A 21,524-nucleotide genomic window follows, 5' to 3' on the forward strand; every position below is an offset into this window, starting at 1 on the left:
TCAATAAAAACACACCACAGCACTTTATTTGAACGAGTAACCAGCTAATCAACTAGGCTTGTGATCATTTCCTTTTTAATCTTGTGTCGTTTTCTTTACGAATTCGATTCAAGATTTATTGCTTTTGACACAGTGTATCTGCTCCGTGACTAAATCTTTTTTTTGTGTGTGTACCGCCTGAAGGATGATCTTTGTCAGAAGTGTTCTCGTCCTCTCTCCCTCTCTTTATCTCGCTATCACAGTTCTGAAATGTAGAGGCCTGAGGGTAAGCTAGCTCTCTTTAGCCGTGCCAGAGCCTCACCTGCCCCGGTCCACCTGCAGCCTCACCTGTCTTTACCTCAGGGCCTCAGCACAGAGCGAAAGAATGAGGCCCACGACGCAGCTCTGCAGGGGGCCTCACGAGAGAGCTTGTGGGCCCTGGCGTGGAGCTCGAACACCTACATCACAGATGGCTGTGCGAGTGGACATTTTAAATAATGCTTTAGATCGCCAGACGTCTCACCTCCCGCGGGGGACGTCAATTTCGTCTTTTTTCCAGCGGACGGATGGTTGTGGGTCTCCCTGCACCTGACAGCGAAACTCCACCGCCTCCTCCTCCAGAACCACCTGGTTAATGGGCCGTCGCAGGAACGTGGGTCTCTCTGAAAGACATACCGATAAAAAAAGGGCATGAGGGACGCAGAGAGCTCATTCGCTCGCTGTGACTCAGCATTGAGTCACCGAGACAGAGGCTCTCACAGAGATTTGTGTTATTGTGTAAGAGTATGATACGCTTCTGTGTCCCGGCATGTTTTATGACTAACTTGACGATTCAAGCATAATAGAGGAATTAAACATGACACATTCTCTCATGATGGTCAAATTGGAATCGTTCAAACTTGCTTGTTTACAAAAGCATTAACTATGAGCGGAGATGTTAAAAATGTTCAGGGCATGATTTAAACTTTTGATGTTTTTAAGACTTTTTTTTTGTGGTTTGAGATGACAGAATCGACACGTACCGAACACAGTGACCTGGGCCGTCTCACTGTCTCTCTCACCGACCATGTTGGTGCCCACACAGATGTACATCCCAGCGTCGCTCTTCCTCGTGTTGGAGATCATCAGCTTCCCTCCGCGGATCTGAAAGAGAGCACTGGAACGTTACGGTCTGCGACACTCTTTGTGGAACTATCTTAAGTTAAGTGCTTTGCTCAAGGGCAAAATGGATGTGGTTTATGATTCACCTTTTGCTGGTTTTGAACATGTAATCGTCTAGATTCAAGGCCAGATCATTAACCACTACTCCACACCTCTATAAATATATTGCTTGTTTATTTGTTTATTTAATTTGTTTATTTATTAAAACATAGCCTATGTTTTAATAAATAAACAAATTAAATAAACAAATAAACAAGCAATATATTTTTACATGCATTAACCTTTGCTACTGTTAGTTAATAAACATGTTCATGTTAGTTCACAGTGTATTAACTAATATTAACAGAGACAAATGTTTGATTTTAACAATGTGTTAGGCAATGTTGAGATTAACATTAACTCAGATTAATAAATGCAGTAGATATTCATTGTTATATAATTTTAACTAATACAGGTAACTATGGAATCTTGTTTCCGGCATGGAATAAAAAATTTTTTTTTAAAGTTAATTGTGACTAATTCCGAAAGTCACAATTCTGACTTTTTTTCCTGGCAATTGCAAATATATCACACAGTTCTGACTTTAAAACTCGCAATTGCAAGTTATAAAGTAAGAATTGTGTGATATAAAGTTGCAATTACCTTTTTTTCTTTTTTTTTTTCTTCAGATTTACAATGGCTTTGCAAAACAAACTAAAACGAAACAAAATTAAATTAAATGAAACAAAGTGAAACAAAACACAACAAAGCGAAACAAAACAAAACACAACAAAGTGAAACAAAACAAAACAAAGCTAAACAAAAAGCGAAACAAAACAAAACACAACAAGTGAAACAAAACAAAACGAAACAAAGCAAAACAAAACACAACAAAGTGAAACAAAACAAAACGAAACAAAGCAAAACAAAACAAAACAAAACAAAGCGAAACAAAACACAACAAAGCGAAACAAAACAAAACAAAACAAAGCGAAACAAAACACAACAAAGCGAAACAAAACAAAGCGAAACAAAACACAACAAAGCGAAACAAAACAAAACACAACAAAGCGAAACAAAACACAACAAAGCGGAAAAAAACACAACAAAACGAAACAAAACAAAACACAACACAACACAGCAGAAAAAAACACAACAAAGCGAAATAAAACAAAATAAAGCGAAACAAAACAAAACACAACAAAGCCAAACAAAACACAACAAAGCGAAACAAAACAAAACACAACTAAATGAAATCCATATAAATAAGTATAAATGTGACAATAAATGTAAGTGAATAAATACTTATTTCATGAGTATTTACATATGATTAGTTCTGTCTATGTCTCCAGTTCTCACCTTGATCCTGTCGTCCTTCTCGTCGATTCTGACTTTGTCTTTCTTCCAGTAGATGGTGGGCTCCGGGTGGCCACGAGGGGGAACACACTCCAAGATGGCCGGCTCTCCAGCGGCCACCACCACGTCCGTCGGGTTCTGTCGGAAATCATCACGTAACACTGAAAGAGAGAAAGACAGAAGGAAACAGATTAGCTCATTCTTTAACCATTTTCAAATTTAGTCATGCTTACAATCCCCGAGGCACAAATAAATGTGCTTTTGCTGCTGAAACAGATGCCATTCAATTAAGCCCTTAAAATGCTAACACACTCCAGCAGTGTTCACATGTCAGCTCACGCTCATGAGGGATGCAGACAGAAACACCCGTGTAAAAGTTACGTCCACTCGGCCTAACTTAAGGTCACGGGACCGACAGACGCAGTAAATCACGCTGCGTGTGAAGCCATCGGTCTGCAGGACGGTGTGTGCGTGTTTCATTTGATGGGGTGACTACAAGGAAAACTTAATTGGACTTAATGGGGTTCCCTATCGAGGAAGGAGAACAAACAGAGAGAGGGAAGAGATATTGTGCCCTCCAGCTCTATGTCAGAAGAACGAACGGTGGGTGGGCGGGTAAATCTCTGCCAACTAATCAACCATGCTCACCCTTTCATCGCGCCAACCTAGCCTCTGGCCATGACTAATGTAGCAATAAACTCCACAGCAAAAACATACAAGAGGTCACCTGATTATCAGCAAAGAATAAACGCGATGAATTAATGAACACACCTGTACACATCGTCACATTCATCAACACCGCTTTATTAATAAACGAGGCAGGTAATTATCCTCTAGCACTGACCTGTGAGAGACAGAAGGATGGATTTGTCTTACCGATCAAGTGCTAATAGTGAAAAATGCTCTGGTCTCAGTTAAGATTTATGAATTCGATAATGACTTTAAAGTGATTTAATAATAATTATGAAAGAGGTAATCTGGAAATCTGATTGTGTTTAAAGTGGTTCAAACTCGAACCCTGACCACACATCAGTTGATATGAATGTACACACACACACTTAATAATAAGAAATATATAATTAAATAAATACATATTTTGTATATATATATATATATATATATATATATATATGTTATGTTAATTATTATTATTAGTAGTAATAAAATAGTAGTTACTTAATAGTAGTAATAGTAGTAGTAAAACAAATAAAATAATAATAATAATAACAATATAATAATATACTTATAATATGAATTATTGTTATTTTTAAAATTTTAATTATGATATATACATACATATATACATATAAAATATATATATATTAAACCCTAGAGCTATAGTAAAATAGTTGTGGTAATAATAATAATTATTATTATTATTTAATCAGAGAGTTGTATTAAAATAATACTATTACTGATAATAACAGTAATACAAATAACAATACTACAACAACCAGGCTACTACTACTACTTAGGGTTGGCGTAATCATTTCCCATAATGCAAAATAAAAAAATTTGCCATAATAATGATAAAGTGCAGTTGATTTTTGCATTTTCTGATGACAATGACAGCAGTGCTACTGAATGAGTAGAGCACGCAACACGTATATAGGGAGTTGCCAAGGTTTTTGTGAGGTTGCTAATGTGTTCTAACGCAGTTGCTAGGGTGTTTCGGATGGTTGCTAGGCTGTTGCTCACTGACCCAGTCCGGTCCCTATGATAATCCGGTGTCTTAGATATAGCGCAGGTATGTAGTCCCTTCTTCACTGCAAGTCCGAGGCTTTGTTTTAACCCACTTCCTCTCATCTCACTATTACATAACACCTCAGCTCGAGAAACTGCACGATTTAAGACATCATGCACGGAAACGTACACGCTGAAGTTTAATACCTAGTGTTTTGAATAATGCTGTAAAATAAGACAAAGTGCTGTGTATGTGCGTGTAGTTTTACATTCCTTAACTTCACGACTTTCTCTGGCCTCGGGGCGTATACAGACATTCAATACGCATAATTACATTTTCATGCCTGCAAAAGCCTTGACTTTCAGCTTTCTTACATGTCTCTCCCTCTCTCTCTCTCTCTCTCTCTCTCTCTCTCTCTCTCTCTCTCTCTCTGCGATGAGCCTCTCAATCTTCCATCTGATTAATATTTATGTATTGTGCGTCTCTCTCCCCCGCATGCTAGCGAGAGCAGCATCTGTCTGTCAGGCTGGAGGCTAAAGGAGAGGCTTATCTGCCCAATATTCCTCCTCTTCCTCCTGGAGGACGGCTGGGAGGGGCGGGGGGGATGATTTCGGGCTGCATTGGCAACTTTGCAGGTTTTCTGGCGAGATTTCAAAACTTTTCGGAGCAAAGTTAAGGGTTTCGCGGTGGAAAAGTGTAACAGGAGGAGATGCGATGGAGGGAAGCCAAGAGGATCATTAAAAGAAGGACAGATGCTACTTTGTACTTAAGTGTGTTTGGAGTTGTCAGATATAGTCAATGCCAAAGGCAATTAAAGGGCCCGATATCAGAGTTCCTATTTGGGTTTTTTGCTTTGTTTTTTGGCTACACGTTTGGCAACAGAAAGAAAAATCGAATCTTTGTGACAAAAATTGTAAATGTAAACTCAGATTGTACTATAGCCCAATATATATATATATATATATATATATATTTTGGTCTGGCCAATTTATCTTAAAATAATTATATATATATATATTTATTTTAAGATAAATTGGCAAGACCATACACACACAGACCTGTGGAGTGGATAATGTTGTCATTTCTGCATACGAATGTGTTTGTGTTTACCCATCATGCACTTGTGTTGGTAGTTTAGAGCCAGCAAAGGTCAGGACACAGTGGGATTACAGCACAGAACTGGCCTAGAGCAATATCACACTTCCACTGCACTTTATAACATCAACATACTGATCGAGAAAGAGAGAGAGAGAGAGTGAAAAAGAGAACGGTTGCGGACAGATGAGTGTTTTCCCAGCATGCTGCAAGCAATGATAGCATTTCATTTGAGTGCCTCTCAAAAGTGTTCACTACAGTTGATGCTGTTTCGATGTGGCTCTCGCATGAAAGAGTGCAAATATGTCACTTTGAGAGAGGAATAGCACGTTCTTTTTTTTACTGCACTGCCCTTGGCTCTGTGTATACATGCCTATTTGTGTGTGTGTGTGTGTGTGTGTGTGTGTGTGTGTGTGTGTGTGTGTGTGTGTGTGTGTGTGTGTGTGTGTGTGTGTGTGTGTGTGTGTGTGTGTGTGTGTGTGTGTGTGTGAGTAAAAGGCAAGAGTAATGTGAAAATGTGTCCAGTTCATAGTGGGTAAGAAAGCTGTTTCGTTTATTTGCAGGGTATATTAGTTCTGTTATGAGCTAGAGCCCCAGTGACCCCTGTAAACCCCATCTACTCAACCTCACACTGCAAATAAAGCCCTACACACTCACACACGCACGCACACACACACACACACACACACACACAGCCTTCATCAACATCATCATCACCCTACGAACTAAATGCAGCATTAACAGCTGCACAAAGATTGCTGCCTCTATCCCACATCCACACACACACACACACACACACACACACACACACACACACACACATTATTCTCTCCCTATTCAAATGTGATCAAGGACAAAAAGAGTTTGTCTGTGTCAAGTACTCAAGTTTTGCTATCTAAGAGATTGCACACCCACATATGACAGTTCATCCACTGTTTACACTGAAAAACACTGATTTTCTTCCTCAGGATGTTTGTCTTGTTTTATTTATTTGAGAACCAAAACGACTTAATATATCTTCCAGGGGGTTAGAAAACTTATCTTATTTGTCCATCAACTAGTTCTCTGACCCCATTGGCTGATATATTTTCATTTTTTTTAAGCTTAAACTCACTTAATTTTAATACTTTTTCAAAAAACAAGACTTTATACAGTATCTCAAGTCCTTTTGTGTCTCAAGTAAAGGTATCTTGATTTAAGAATGTTTAGATTTTTGTACTAGAAAACAAGACAAATATACTATATATATATATATATATATATATATATATATATATATATATATATATAATTATTAGCAGTTGCATGTAAAAGAGAGTCGATTTCTTGTCTTGATGGAATGAACGGTTACTTAAAAAAGGGTCAATTATGTAGAATTGTCGTGACGAATGTTGGGGAAAGTTACTTTTAAAACTAATATTGCGTTACTCCCTAAAAAAGAAACTAATAGCATTACTTAGTTACGTTTTATGGAAAGTAATGTGTTATGTTGCGTTTGATTTCCTTTGTATCATCTGGGCTGGGCTTGCCTGTTTGTATAACAAATGTAAAGGCCCTTTCACAAAAGTGAAATGAATATGCCTCAGACTGAAGGAAACGCAAATCCACTCCTGTCCAGTAGAGGGCGCCGCTCAAACAAACCATTCAGCTGTGCTGCTATTCTGGATTTCAGGAGAAGAAAGTTCAACTCTCATTTCAGCAACTAAAACAAAAACAAATGAAACACAAATGTGATGTTTATCTAAAGTCATTTTTTCTCATTTGGTTGAATTGAATCGAAGGTCAGCAGTAAATATATTTGTTAATAAAGTGAGATCAAATACAAAAAGTATATTCGTATTATGTAACAGATTTAATTATAGCTTTATTACAGTTTTACTGTTTTTCAATTATTTTGAGGAATACTGAATGTGTTTTTGTGCGAGTGGATGAGTAAATGTATGTTCACATTTAGTCTAGATCTACAATAATCATCATGTCCACACACACACACCTCTGCACTCACTCATGATTTCTGTCAACATGAGGACAGGAGAGCGGTCAGTCAATACATGAGAACACAAAGTAACTTGCGTTACTTATTTAAAAACGTAACTTAGATATGTTATTGTAAATTTAAAGCGTGTTACTTTAGTTACTTGAAAAAAGTAATCTGATTACATAACTCGCGTTACTTGTAACAACACTGGTGGTGACCATAGGCAGTTTAAAAAGGAATAAATAATGTGTTACTACCGTACACTTGTGAAAATGCTGAAAGTTTAGGGTTACAATGTAGCAATTGTAATTAGCTTCATCTTATAACACCAGAAGGTCAAATGGAGGTGTATGTTCTGGCAACCAAACACCTCTCACCTTCAAAAGCTGCACCTCCAACGTCAGGCTAACACGACTGCCGAAAGCCAACCCGCTAATGACTTCCGCCCCATGCTAACGCCTCCGACTGGACCCTTGGCTCCGGAACACAAGCTCATCGCAAACAATACAATTAACTCTTAATGAACCTCCCTGCTCGTTCCTCTGTCCTCTACGTGCACTTTCCAGATTCAATTTGGCCTAATCCCGGGCTTTATGGTAATGTATAGCTCATTAAAATGTTAGCTAAAAACTCATTAAAATTCGCTCAAAGTAATAGCTTCATTACTGTGATATTGCTGAAAAGCAAAGACAAAATGAGGAAGATGGGGAGAAGGAGAGAGGGATGAGGAGAGAACGGTATAAAAAAAAAACAGAACGACTACTTTCTAATCACTTAATTGTGACTGAAAACAGCAGGCATTTGCATAATGCACACAGACACTAGGTGGCTAATTTTCACCGTGTCTTGGTAATTAAACACCGTTCACAACTATAGACATTTCCTTCCAAAAAAATCATTTAAGGAGGCACTTCTGGGTCTGTGAGAGATGCCAAAACGTCTCCATCTTCCTGTGTAAGAGTGATACTGTGACCAGCTGTGGGCTGTGGAGCCCTGCTGGGCGCTGATACCGTGGTATTGTGTGTGTGTGTGTGTGTTTCGAAGCACTATCACTGATGAGTACTACTATTTAGTCAATGGAGTCTATGAAGAAACAAGCTACATACAATTGACCGTTCGCAAAAGCCACGCCCCTTAGTTATTGTTACTACGCCCGTCAAACAATTGAGAACCACAGCAATGGCTGGGTTGAGATCCACACATTAAGTGATTGGTTTTGGAGTAATGCAGCAGACATATATCCTCCAGTGCACGACAGAAATATAGACAGAATAGCGCACGGGAGCACATGCACAAAACAGTTTTGTAAAATTATATATTAATCATTTTTATTTGATCATATATCATTTTACAAAACTGTTTTGCGCATGTGCTCCCGCGCGCGCTATTTCAGTCACAACACTGCAATCAGAGGACGCGCTGAAACCATCAACTCTCGATTCTGTTCTCTTCATTCATAACTCAAACTACTGAGAAGGATATATTTGTGTGAATAGTTGTGCAACTGCGCAAACTTTGTTTTGAAGTTTAATGTTTGAGTTCCAGAGGAATTTGTGACTGTACCTGTTCAACCACATCAAAGTTTCGTATTAGTAAGTCCGTGCTTTTTCTCTTTTTTTCCTCTTGTTTGCTGACTGATGAGGGGGCCGCAGTGCCGCAGTGAAATGGTGTTTGTACATGTAGCCTATTTTTTTAATAATAGTTGCAAGCAATCATAAAATACAGCAAGTTTTAAGCCCGTGCAGACCTCACTGCCATAGGCGCATCATTGCACTATCTTGCTGAAATCGGAATGTTTGACGGAGGTCCTTCTCCTTAGTTACAGTTGCTGAGCTAGGATTGGACGAGAACCGTTCGAGGGCGGGGTTTTGCGAACGGTCAATTACCACCTTTACTTATTGCTATATGAGTTTTAAAATGCATCAAACATACAGTTTTCCTATTTTCCAGCTCGGTAAAAATCTAAAATTGTATATATATACATACTATATTCATTGTATTTATCTTTTTGTTATGTTATAAAAAAAAAAAAATAATAATAAAAAAAAATATATATATATTTTTTTTTTTATTAATAACATAACAAAAAGATAAATACAATAAAAAATATAAATACAAATAAAAAATAAATAAAAATAATAAATAAAATAAAATGATAAAATTAGATAAATTCAAATTAAAACACACAAAATATAATAAAATAAATAAACAACAACAAAAACAAAAAAATGACATAAAATGAAATATAATTGAATAATAAAAAAAAAAAAAAACAATACAATAAAATAAATACAATAAACACAAAATATAATAAAATAAATAAACAAATTAACAAAAAAAAAACAAAGTAAAGTAAAGTAAAAGTTTCTAAAGTAAAATAATAGCTTCTTGTGCAATATAATAGCTTTGTGTTTCATTGAAAATCACAAAAACATTTTGCTAAACTTTTCTTTTGTGTTCTACGGAATAAAAGCATAGTTTATAAAAAAAAAAAAAACAGGGTCTAGAACCTCATACTGGTGTTAGCTGGTTTTCCAGCAGGAACAGCATGACACACACACACACACACACACACACACACACACACACACACTAGATCGTCAGCCACTTCAAAAGCCACCCACATGTTCCACAGAAAGCTCCAGCCGCCGTACGGTGCGCCTGATCCACCGTAATGAACAACCGCTGAGTTTTGAAGCCTGAGAAATCTTCTACAGCGAACGCCTGATCAAAAGCCAAACCCTCTCTCTCTCTCTCTCTCTCCTCCGAAAGCTCATCTACTATTTCTACACACCACAGACTTCCAAAGGAGAGAGCGAGCGCAAAAAGAGAGAAAGATTAATAAAATGAAGGCTGCTCCTAATTCCACAGATATCAAAGATCTCCGTCGCTTGATGAAGGTGGTGAACTTTTCCGTTTGGTCTATTTTTAAGTATCCGAGAAGATGGCTTTCCTGAGATCTCCCTCTGCTCTATCCCTTCTCCTGCTCTTTAATTAGTTTGTCAAGATGTGAGAACGTCACGAGTGCCCTTGGGAACTCTTTGCAGAATCAGCTGTGGTCAATTTATATTCATATTTATATATATAGCATATTTCTTTGTGGAGGTATTTTTTTTAGCAAGGCTGCCTTTTGGATTTTCCCTTTGGCTGTGGTCATGTCACTTCAGATGAGTGGGGTTTAGACTGGGAATGGGCTGAAATCTGGGCTGAAGGAACAGTTGCAAGAATGTTACAGTCAGACGAAGAATAGCAGAAGATAAAAATATGGCCTATTAGCCACGAGTTTAATATGTATGTTTGCATCATCGTTTTCATGCAATGTGTTTTGTTGGGATTCATTCATGTGGAAGTGATGCACTGTGACGCAAGCTCTGCTGGGTGTTGGGTGAAAGGGTGAAACACACCGTTTCTATACGGAAACAGCAGGTGAGCTCAACATTCTGTTGGAGATCTTCTCATTGTTAATCGAAATGATTGTAATTTTAGTGCTTAAAACTTGACATTGCAGGTAGAATGAGCCCCACGGCGGAGCTCTGCGAGGAGGCCTGATGCTGGCGTCGCTCAGGCTAACAGTTTCGCTGATGTGCAACACACTCGTCTACAATGGCGCTGAAAGGGAATTGTGTCGTTCGCGCCGATTGCAGTCTTCTACTTTAATGCTTTGCTGCAGTTAATTGAACTGGATGGTGGTTTGTGAAAAGGTGTCTCATATCAACTGTTCCCGTCGTCTAATTAAACTCTCTGCTGGAGACGCGGCATTAATGTCTCAGTGCTGAGCCTCTGAGTGAGCGTAGTGTGTGCGCGCGTGTGTGTGTGTGTGACAATAATGACTTTACACCTCAGCTTTGTGTCTGTGTGTAAGTTATTCACTATCCATCCATCCATCCATCTATCTATCTATATATCATTCTATCTATCGTTATATCTATCATTATATGTATCTATCGTTCTCCTTTTCCATCCATCCATCCATCCATCCATCCATCCATCCATCCATCCATCCATCCATCCATCCATCCATCCATCCATCCATCCATCCATCCATCCATCCATCCATCCTTCTCTCGTTCTATCTATCTATCTATCTATCTATCTATCTATCTATCTATCTATCTATCTATCTATCTATCTATCTATCTATCTATCTATCTATCTATCCATCCATCCATCCATCCATCTATCATTCCATCCATCCATCCATCATTCCATCCATCCATCCATCCATCCATCCATCCATCCATCCATCCATCATTCCATCCATCCATCCATCCATCCATCCATCCATCCATCCATCCATCCATCCATCCATCCATCCATCCATCCATCTATCATTCCATCCATCCATCCATCTATCATTCCATTCATCTATCATTCCATCCATCTATCAATCCATCCATCCATCATTCCATTCATCTATCATTCCATCCATCTATCAATCCATCCATCCATCCATCCATCCATCCATCCATCCATCTATCTATCTATCTATCTATCTATCTATCTATATATCTATCTATCTATCTATCTATCTATCATTCCATCCATCCATCCATCCATCCATCCATCCATCCATCCATCCATCCATCCATCCATCCATCTATCTATATATCATTCCATCCACCCATATCTATCTATCTATCTATCCATCCATCCATCCATCCATCCATCCATCCATCCATCTATCTATCTATCTATCTATCTATCTATCTATCTATCTATCCTGATTGCTCTGTGTGTGTCTGTGAAAGGGAGAGAATGTGTGATTGACAGAGAAAGAGAGAGAGAGAGGGAGAGGGAGAGAGGGAGAGAGAGCTAACAGGAGTCTGGTGTTAAATCTAAGTCAGCTCTCACACTGACGTTAAAAATGATTTATTGATGGTTTTATGTATCTTAAAAGAAGAGGAAGAGTGAAAATTACACTAGATATGCTGATGACCTTTACAGCAGTCTGTGCCATGAACGGATGGAAAGAAACCGCTGTGTGTCTGTGTGTGTGCCTGAAAAAAAGTCAGTTATGGAGAAATGCGATATGTGAACAACCCTGAGCATCTTTCTGCAGTCGTCTGTGGTCGAGTTGCATGTGTGCGTCGCATCAGCGGACGAGATTAATGGACCTTCAGCTTAAATGAACCAAACTAAAAGAGAGAAAGAAAACAGACAGTGCGCTGCTAACCCTTCACAGCTAAACACTCGAAATAAATCCACCGGTTCGTTTGCAAACTCAGCATCTTTTCAACATTAGCCACAGCTCATCACACACACACACACGCACACGCGCACACGCACACGCACACACGCACACACACACACACACACACACACACACACACACACACACACACACACACACACACACACACACACACACACACACACACACAGACACACACACACACACACACACACACACAGCGAGATATACAGTGGAAAGTCAAGATTCAAGTCCCAGTATACTGTCTTGTCTTGTTTTGTATGACATCCAACAAAAAATATTGAAGTCTTATTGACAGACCAGCTTATATAAACCTGCGCACCTCACACACCTGCACATCAAAACACACCTGGTGCCTCCTTAACAGATGTTTCATTCTGTCTGCAACTGTTTCTCACAATCCTTAAAGAGATTCGGCCTGCTTTCTGTACAGTTAGCATTGGTCTTCAACAATACACATATAAACATGCATGATGACACAAAGACACCTTTCCACGACTCATGTGTGTATGTATGATGCTCTTGCTGTTAATTGCATATAGGCAGCGGGAGGTAATCGCGCTCTAATTGGCTGGCTGCCGCAATGCAGTGGGAACGCATCTTCCGTCACTTCCAGAGCGACGCTGCCCTTTGTGTGGAGCAGCGCATCTTGTTCCAAAACATGTTTTAGGGAGAACCGTCAGTCAGATCTGGCAGAACGCTCTGACTCAGAGTTTAGCTGAATCACCCACTCCTACGGTGCCGAAATGTGTGTGCCTGGCGGGGCGACCACTTATAATGTCATGCACATACAGCAGGATACTCTTCACGAACTCCATTGCACATGACATGACTCAATCAAACCTATTCTTCTGACTATTCTTAATGCACTTTCCTGGGAATATCGTGAACAATTCATCAGTGCACATTATTATAAAGAAAAAAAGTGCACACGATCCAATCAACTACAACTACTTTCCCATTGTCATTAACCCAGAACCCAATTTTATTTAGGAATTTTAACATAGCAAATTTATTTCTAAAACTAGTTGGCACACTTTACTTAACACACACTCCACACTATTTCTAATTTCACGAACAATGATCATTAAACAGTATTATAAGGTAAGCATATTAAAAAGAAGTTCCAAACTATTTTTTTGTTAATACAATAAAGTTAGTAAGTTGGTATGAGCGACCATAGTCATTAAAATATAGAATTGGTGGTATATTGGGTTAAGGTGCATAACGTGAACTGTTAATAAACCATATGGACACTGATCCTGATCAACATAATGAACATCATATCTACCAGCATACAAATTCTTCCCAGCTATTCTATTGGTATTTTTTGGGGTAGTTTTAGTAATTGACAACGTACTACAACGTTGCTTGCTTGTAATTTTAACCGCAAACACGTTCTGTGTGAACCGTTCCTGATTTTTGAGCAGAAAAAGCTCAACTGTTAACCGGACTTTGTCATTTAGGCAAACGTGAGACGTTTTATCCCATCTTATGTGATTATTGTAGCTGGAGATGGAAAACTATAAGAGCAACTCTACCATTCCTATGAGAGAGATCAGCACATTTTCAGCAACCGTACAACTGAGAACTTCCAGAGTCAATTTCCAGAGCTCCTCTGAATCCACACGGCGTTTCCTCATTTTCTGAATCCACGTTGTAATTAAATGGCAGAGCAAGTTCAGTTAGTGACCTCATATAGAATGCTATTAACAGCCAATGAAAAAACCCCACCGCATCAATACTAATCTACCCACTGTTAGCGTTAATTCAATAACGCCACAGTGTGAAACCTGACGACGATAAGGAGCGCGTGAGTGTTTCCTGCTTTGGACGTTACATATTTCAGAATCTGTGAAGAGGGGAGAGTGAACGACAAAACTTGAGCTGTAGAGGTTACCACCGCCACAGCCGAGACGATAGATCCATCTCTCGTAATCTGCTGACGATGGTCTGTTATTTAGCATCATTACTTTTCATCATCGTCTCATTCTCTCCCCGCGCTAATGACCTCCATGACTGCGGCTGACAGATTGAGCGTCCGCTGATAAGAAAAGGAGATTGGGTGAGAAAAATCGAAGAGTCCTTCTGTGGTTAATGTGAAAAGTTTAAACATTTTACCCATTTTCCAAAAAAAAATTCTTCACATTTGTAATACAATTTAGTTTGTAGAATGTTTTATAGATTGGTAAAATACAACTGATAAAATAAAGGACTAAATATTATAATTATAATAATAAATAATATATATATATATATATATATATATCCACTGATAAGACAAAAACAAATATATATATATATATATATATGTAATTCTAATAAATAATTATAATTGATATAATTATTATTTATATACTTACAGTACAGTATGTAATGTACATTATATATATCATATATTCTTATATTTGTATATATTCATATATTCTATATTCTTTATATATATTTATATATATATACACATATATATGGTTTATAATGTATATAATTAATATTGGAATTATGATTATTATGAGTAAATATAATGTTAACTAATGAACCTTATTGTAAAGTGTTACTGAATATATATAATATATAATTCCAATATTAATTATATGCAGTGTATATACACACACACACATGTATATATAAGTGTGTGTGTGTGTGTGTGTGTGTGTATACACTGTATATCATTAATATTGAAATTATGAAAATTATGAATAAATAATGAGTTAACTAATAAACCTTATTGTAAAGTGTTGACAAATATAGAATGATACATATACATATATATATATATATATATATATATATATATATATATATATATATATATATATATATATATATATATATATATATATATATCAGTATATACTGACATGTTAAACATTTTAACTACAGACTATTTCTTTTCTCAACATTTTGTAGACTTTACTGATGAAGATATGAGATATTTAATATGAAGGCCAAAGGTCAGAGTGTGACCCATGTTGTCTGATTGCTTCCAGGTCATTGGAAGGCCAGCCTGATGTAATGACATTTTAAATTGTCCATTTCAACATCAAAAAGGAGGCCGCCGGGGTGACGTTTAGTGGGGCGATGTTAGAATAAGACGATTTCGTGAGAACGCAGAGAAACAATCGCATGATTGTTCAGGCTCGCCAGAACTTTCTGAAGGCCTGAGCAGCGCAGTGGGAGAGATAAGTAAAAGACAAAAGAGACACAAACACACATTAACACTAGAAAAGAGGAGGACTGTGTGCAACCGGGCCTCTGGTTCCCCAGGGTAATGAATCTCCATTGCTGGACTGCAGGCCGCTGTAAAACCCAATTAGTGTCAGTGTGTTATCTGCTACTCGCAGATATCCAGATAACCCTCAACACGGGGCAGCAGAGCGAGAACCGAGCGTTTCTGCAGACAGAGCGACACAGATAAAGAGAAAAAACAGCCACCGTTCCACCTCTGACTTCTCATTTCTGAGTGTGTCCTCCTCTCTACAGTTAAGTGGACCTCTCTCACCACGGCAAATTCATCAGTCAGTGCTGAAATCTCGGAAAAGATTGGAAGAGAAACTCTAAAGCGTTTAATCATATTGAGAAAACGGTTCGGTCAAAGTCAGCAGAATTTCCAGCGCTTCAATCAGACGTGTCCCGGGACTGTCGGAAAACCCGACTCGCATTGCTTCCGCTTCAAATGCCTCGGTTTCTGACGGAAACATGAAAGCGCGCGGGGCGGACGAGTGGCAAGCGCTCTCTCTCTCTCTCTACATCCATCTCTTCATCTCTCCGCAGAAGAGAGCACAGCTTCGTCGGAAAAGTAAGAAGGAGAGAAAGATTCGAAAGAAAAAAGGTTTGCCGTTTGAAGTCAGGTATCAGTGTCAGGATGAGACCTGGAGAATCAAGACGAACCAACACCTCTACAAAAACACTGTAGCCTTCATCGCCAGCTTCATGAGAAACTACTGCCATTTATTGCGCTATTGTTTTATATAGAGTAACAGAAAAAAGAAAAAAAAGAAGAAGAAGAAAAAAAATATATATATATATATATATATATATATATACACTGCCGTTCAAAAGTTTTGAAACATAAACTTTAAAGTTAAAATAAGTCTCTTCTGCTCACCAAAGCTGCATTTATTTGATTAAAAAAAACAAAAATACAATAATATTGTGAAATATTATTACAATTTAAAACAGCTGTTTTCTATGTGAATATAGTAAAGTGCAATTTTTCCTGTGATCAAAGCTGTATTTTCAGCATCATTACTCCAATCTTCAGTGTCACATGATCCTTCAGAAAATGTATAATATGCGGATTTGACGCTCAAAAAACATTTCTCATTATTATCAATGTTGTAAACAGTTATTTAAAGTTACAGTAAAGACAATAATGTTACAAAATAATCTATTTCAAATAAATGCTGTTCTTTTGAACTTTCTATACATCAAAGAATCCTGAATTTTTTTGTTATACAACTGTTTTCAACATTAATAATAATGAATGAATCAAATCCGCATATTACCGTAGATTGATTTCTGAAGGATCATGTGACACTGAAGACTGGAGTAATGATGCTGAAAATTCAGCTTTGATCACAGGAATAAATTACATTTTACAATATATTCACATAGAAAACAGTTATTTTAAATTGCAATAATATTTCACAATATTTGTTTTAAATCAAATAAATGCAGCCTTTGTGAGCAGAAGAGGCTTTTTTTAAAAACATAACAAAATCTTACAGATCAGAAACTTTTGAACGGCATTGTATATATATTTGACTTCAAATCTGAAAGCTGGTCTTTGTTCCCTGAGGGGGGGAATTGAGCTCTGAATTTCAGTGAAGGGTGGAAGTTGAGATCTATTGTGTTGGCGGAAAAGTCATTTTTCCCCGCAATGTCATTTCCCAAAACCATTTTCTTGCATTTGCAAGCCTGTCTAATGTCTTGAATGACTGCACTCAGAGAAAAAAGGGGGGATATGAAGTTTGATTTTTCATAACAACCATTTGACTGCGGTGGAAGCGGAACCAACAGCAAAAAATCCATCTCGGTAAAACTGAAGGGTGAAGGAAGGGGGCTTTCGTTAAATTTGGAGATTGCCTCAACCCACCCGTGACTCTTTTACATGGCCCTGCCTCCGTCTCAGCGTAGGCTGCCTTCTCGGGGAAAAAAAAACATTTAACACGACTTTTTTTTTTTTAAAAAGGCTCCGCGGCGTCAATGAAGCGATGAACCAAGTTTAATCAATCTTCAAAGATGGCTATTATTATTCAGGCTCGATTTAGACCGAACAGAGGCGAAACAGAGGCCTCACGGTTTTTAAGAGCCGGGGCTCTTTTGATAGCCGCTGACCCGAACAAGGCCCCGGTTCTTCCGCTGAATAATTCATGGCGGGGAAAAAACGGGTCCGGTCTTGGAAAGGACGGCGGTGACATTTTCGAGCTGGTGGGGGGAAGTGAGTGAAGGAGATGAAAAGGAGTCCCAGAAACCTGTGACCCTGTTGTGATGGCTTCCTGACAGCATCCCTGTTAGTATTCTCGGCAGGGGCGGCCAAGGAGGCAGGTAATTGTGACATGTTTTACATCAATACGCTCCCAGAAGAGGCTCCGTCATTCGCCTGGGATGTTCAGTTTTAGCCCACCCCGCTAAACAACAAACCATTACACCGGCTAATTCCGGCTTTGAATTCCAATTCCGATTGAAGTTGTTCAAGTCGTCCGAAAGGACTCATGGTTTAAGGCAGATTTGGGGGGGTGTTTGGGGTTTCAAACACTCGGAGATTACCATAATCAGTTCATGGCTGAGGACGTTTTGTAAACGCGGCTGTGATTAATGCCGGCAATTACCTCGGATAAATGCAAATAGGCTGCCTTGCCGCGGTTCCGGACACGAGAGGGAGAGAGAGAGAGACAGACATCGATCCGGATTACAGCGCGGGAGTTTTTCCAGCCAGATTCCGCAGCTTCTGTAATGGGATATATCCGCATTCATTCACAATCCTTGCTTCCGTCTCATTTATATGGACACCTCTCCATCAATCTCATTTCTGGGATTATGGGAGCAGAAAGACTATTTCAGAAATTTCCATCCCTGCTGAAATGAACTATTCCAGACGCGCGCACACACACACACACACGCTCGCCCTCTCCATCGATGCCACGTCCTCTCTCGCCCGATCACTCTGCAGCAGGTCTGCAATTTATTGTCAGGCCAACACGATTCACCCTCCATTAACAGAATCCACTCAGGCCTGCCTTCAATTAACATGAGGCAATCAATTAGCCAGGGAGCCACAGGAGATGAGCGTGCACGTGTGAGTTTGGAAAGAAAAGGCTCACGTCTAGGCGGTGAAGTGGTCTTAACAGATCATAACTCTCATCTAGTACCTCCTACACGCACTTTTGTGCTTCTGAAGTGTGCCGTTCCTGACTATAAAGCCAATCAATTGAGGAACATTCGCAGATGAGCATACGGCCAGCCAAACTTCCTGTTGAACTGCACTCTTCATGCATTAGCTCTCTCCTTCTGACTCTATCCGTCTCTTTCTCACCTCCTGTTAAGCGTGAGTAATTGTCCTAATGCTCCCTGAGACCGATCCAATCAGGATGGTGATTCTTCTCTGAATCATCATTTATATGGGATTGATTAACAACACGTTCTTTTCCAAAGATCTTCATGTCTATAACAAACACCTGCGTTTTTATTCTCTGCCTCTCTATTCTTATATTCCTTACAAAAGCTGTGATTAAATACGGTACAGTGATGGTATCATAATGCTATGGAGGGTAAGATTGCATACACAAAACATGGTTTTCATATGGTGACTGGCGGAAGTGTCAAAGAATACCATGGTAATATCATGGTGCATTTAACAAATAAAACATGGTACTTTGTCACTTTTGGATACACCTGCTCATTATATTTAAATAATATGTTTTATCTATCTATCTATCTATCTATCTATCTATCTATCTATCTATCTATCTATCTATCTATCTATCTATCTATCTATCTATCCATCCATCCATCTATCTATCCATCCATCTATATATCTATCACCACCCATACATCCATCCATCCATCCATCCATTTAATAATGTTCTATCTATCTATCCATCCATCCATCCATCCATCCATCCATCCATCCATCCATCCATCCATCCATCCATCTATCTATCTATCTATCTATCTATCTATCTATCCATCTATATATCTATCACCATCCATCCATCCATTATATATATATATTCACATATTCAAAAATAAGTTTCAGGGTTTCCTCTCAAGTAGGCTACAGTACATGTGTCTTGTTTTAAGGCTTTTGAAAACATCTAACTGGAAAAGTTCATTTACAGGCCTAAATAAAACTCTTGTACTCTTGTTGTACCGCAAAAAAATAAAAACTAACCAATTATAATGAGGTGCATCCTGGGAAACTTTTAAACACTATTAAAAGTTCACATGCATGCTTGGACACTTGCGGGCTGCTTTTCCTTCGCTATATGCTCAATCCATTTCTACACACTAAAAACTCCTGGGTAAAAAATAACCAAACTCCTGGGTTAAAAAGGGACCATTGGGTTATTTCAACCCAGAAAATTGGGTTATTCTTTTTGACCCAACTTCTTGGTTAAATATCTGACCCATATGTTGGGTTAAAACAAACCAACATTGTAATTAATCTAACCCAACCTCTGGGTCAAAATAACAACCCCAATATCTGGGTTTAAATAACCCAGAAATTAGTTGGTCTCATTTTTTAACCCAAGAGTTGGGTCAAAATATTAACCCCATAACCCAGAAAATGGTTACTCCCTGAAAAAATAACCCATAATTTTAACCCAACACAAATAACCCAGAAAATGGGTTGAATAAATAACCCAGGAGTTTTTAGACTACATCTTTACAGATCAAAAGAAACAAATGCAGTCCAGGTAGTGTATGTCTGAAAATAAATAAATAAACCAATCATCATACCTGTCCTGTTTGTTGCAGAGACCCATGTGACCTGAAACTTGGTCACACACACGCGCGCACATGCAAACGGTCGATGTGTTCTGCGCCAGCCTGTCAGCCACGATCAATACATCATTCCTCCTGTAACGAGCCCGCGCCTCTCCACCTCTTCCTCTCCTTTTCCATCTCATGATTATTCCTCCTCTCTTACTTCTCCTTCCCGATCGATTCCTCGTTCCATCCCAGGCCGGGTGTAAGGCACACCACAATTAGAGCGCCTTCTAATCTTCCCCCGCTGTCTGTCTCTCGTTCGCTGCCTTCCATTATGTATGATATAAAACCCTCCTCACCAACGCTAATGAAATCAAACAGGATTCAGAGGTATTAAGTCACTTAAACACTCGACAGCGGGGCTGAGAGCAGATCCTGATGGATCTCGATGCAATCCAGATATCCGTCAGCGGACCACACGTGGCAAACTGTGACTCAAATATCTGGATTTTCTGACTGTGCAGATACTCAGTGGCATGTCGCAATATTTATTTATTTGTCTGAATACTGTATATGAATATACTTCACGAACTGATGCATACCTGACTCAAACTCATATAGCTAGCATAAGAACCATTAAACAAAAAGGCTTTCCTTTCCTTAACTTAATTTACCTCAACTTAATTTAATTGTTTTCATAGAACACATCTTGATTTAAGTGTAAATTAAGCATTCACCTCATTACATTTGGTAAGATTTGCTGATAAAGGTCTTATTCCATTTCACAATTGTGGTTTTAAATTAAATATATCTTTTTTTCTAAGGATGTTTACACATTTGTATTAGAAAACGAGACAAAATATCGATTAAGAAGATTTTGCAGTGCATATTAGAACAATGCTCTGAAATGATGGCAAATCTCATCTATATAATTATTGTAGCATATACTAGAGAAGGGATTTTGTGCTTTGAATGATGCATTAACGTAATGAATATTAATCCAGAAATAACAAGCGCCTTTTTGTCAGTAGATGTTTTCCCGCTACAAATGCTTACAATACCCAGATGCCTTCAACATCTGCTGCACCTTTCAGAGGGAAAACATGACAGGGTACTAAATAAAGATACATTCTTTAATTAAATCT

The 21,524-nt window shown here is 38.4% G+C and overlaps 1 protein-coding gene across 1 annotated transcript in view; it reads right to left on the bottom strand.

Moving 5' to 3' along the window:
- Positions 1 to 21,524, bottom strand: part of robo2 (roundabout, axon guidance receptor, homolog 2) — a 198,762-nt gene that overhangs the window by 72,911 nt on the left and 104,327 nt on the right. The window contains 3 exon segments of the mRNA XM_079610332.1: positions 503 to 641; positions 1,002 to 1,122; positions 2,479 to 2,636. Coding sequence (XP_079466458.1) covers positions 503 to 641; positions 1,002 to 1,122; positions 2,479 to 2,636 — 418 coding nt within the window.

The sequence above is a fragment of the Phoxinus phoxinus genome, assembly GCF_949152265.1.
Source record: "Phoxinus phoxinus genome assembly, chromosome: 4".
Lineage (NCBI taxonomy): Eukaryota > Metazoa > Chordata > Actinopteri > Cypriniformes > Leuciscidae > Phoxinus > Phoxinus phoxinus.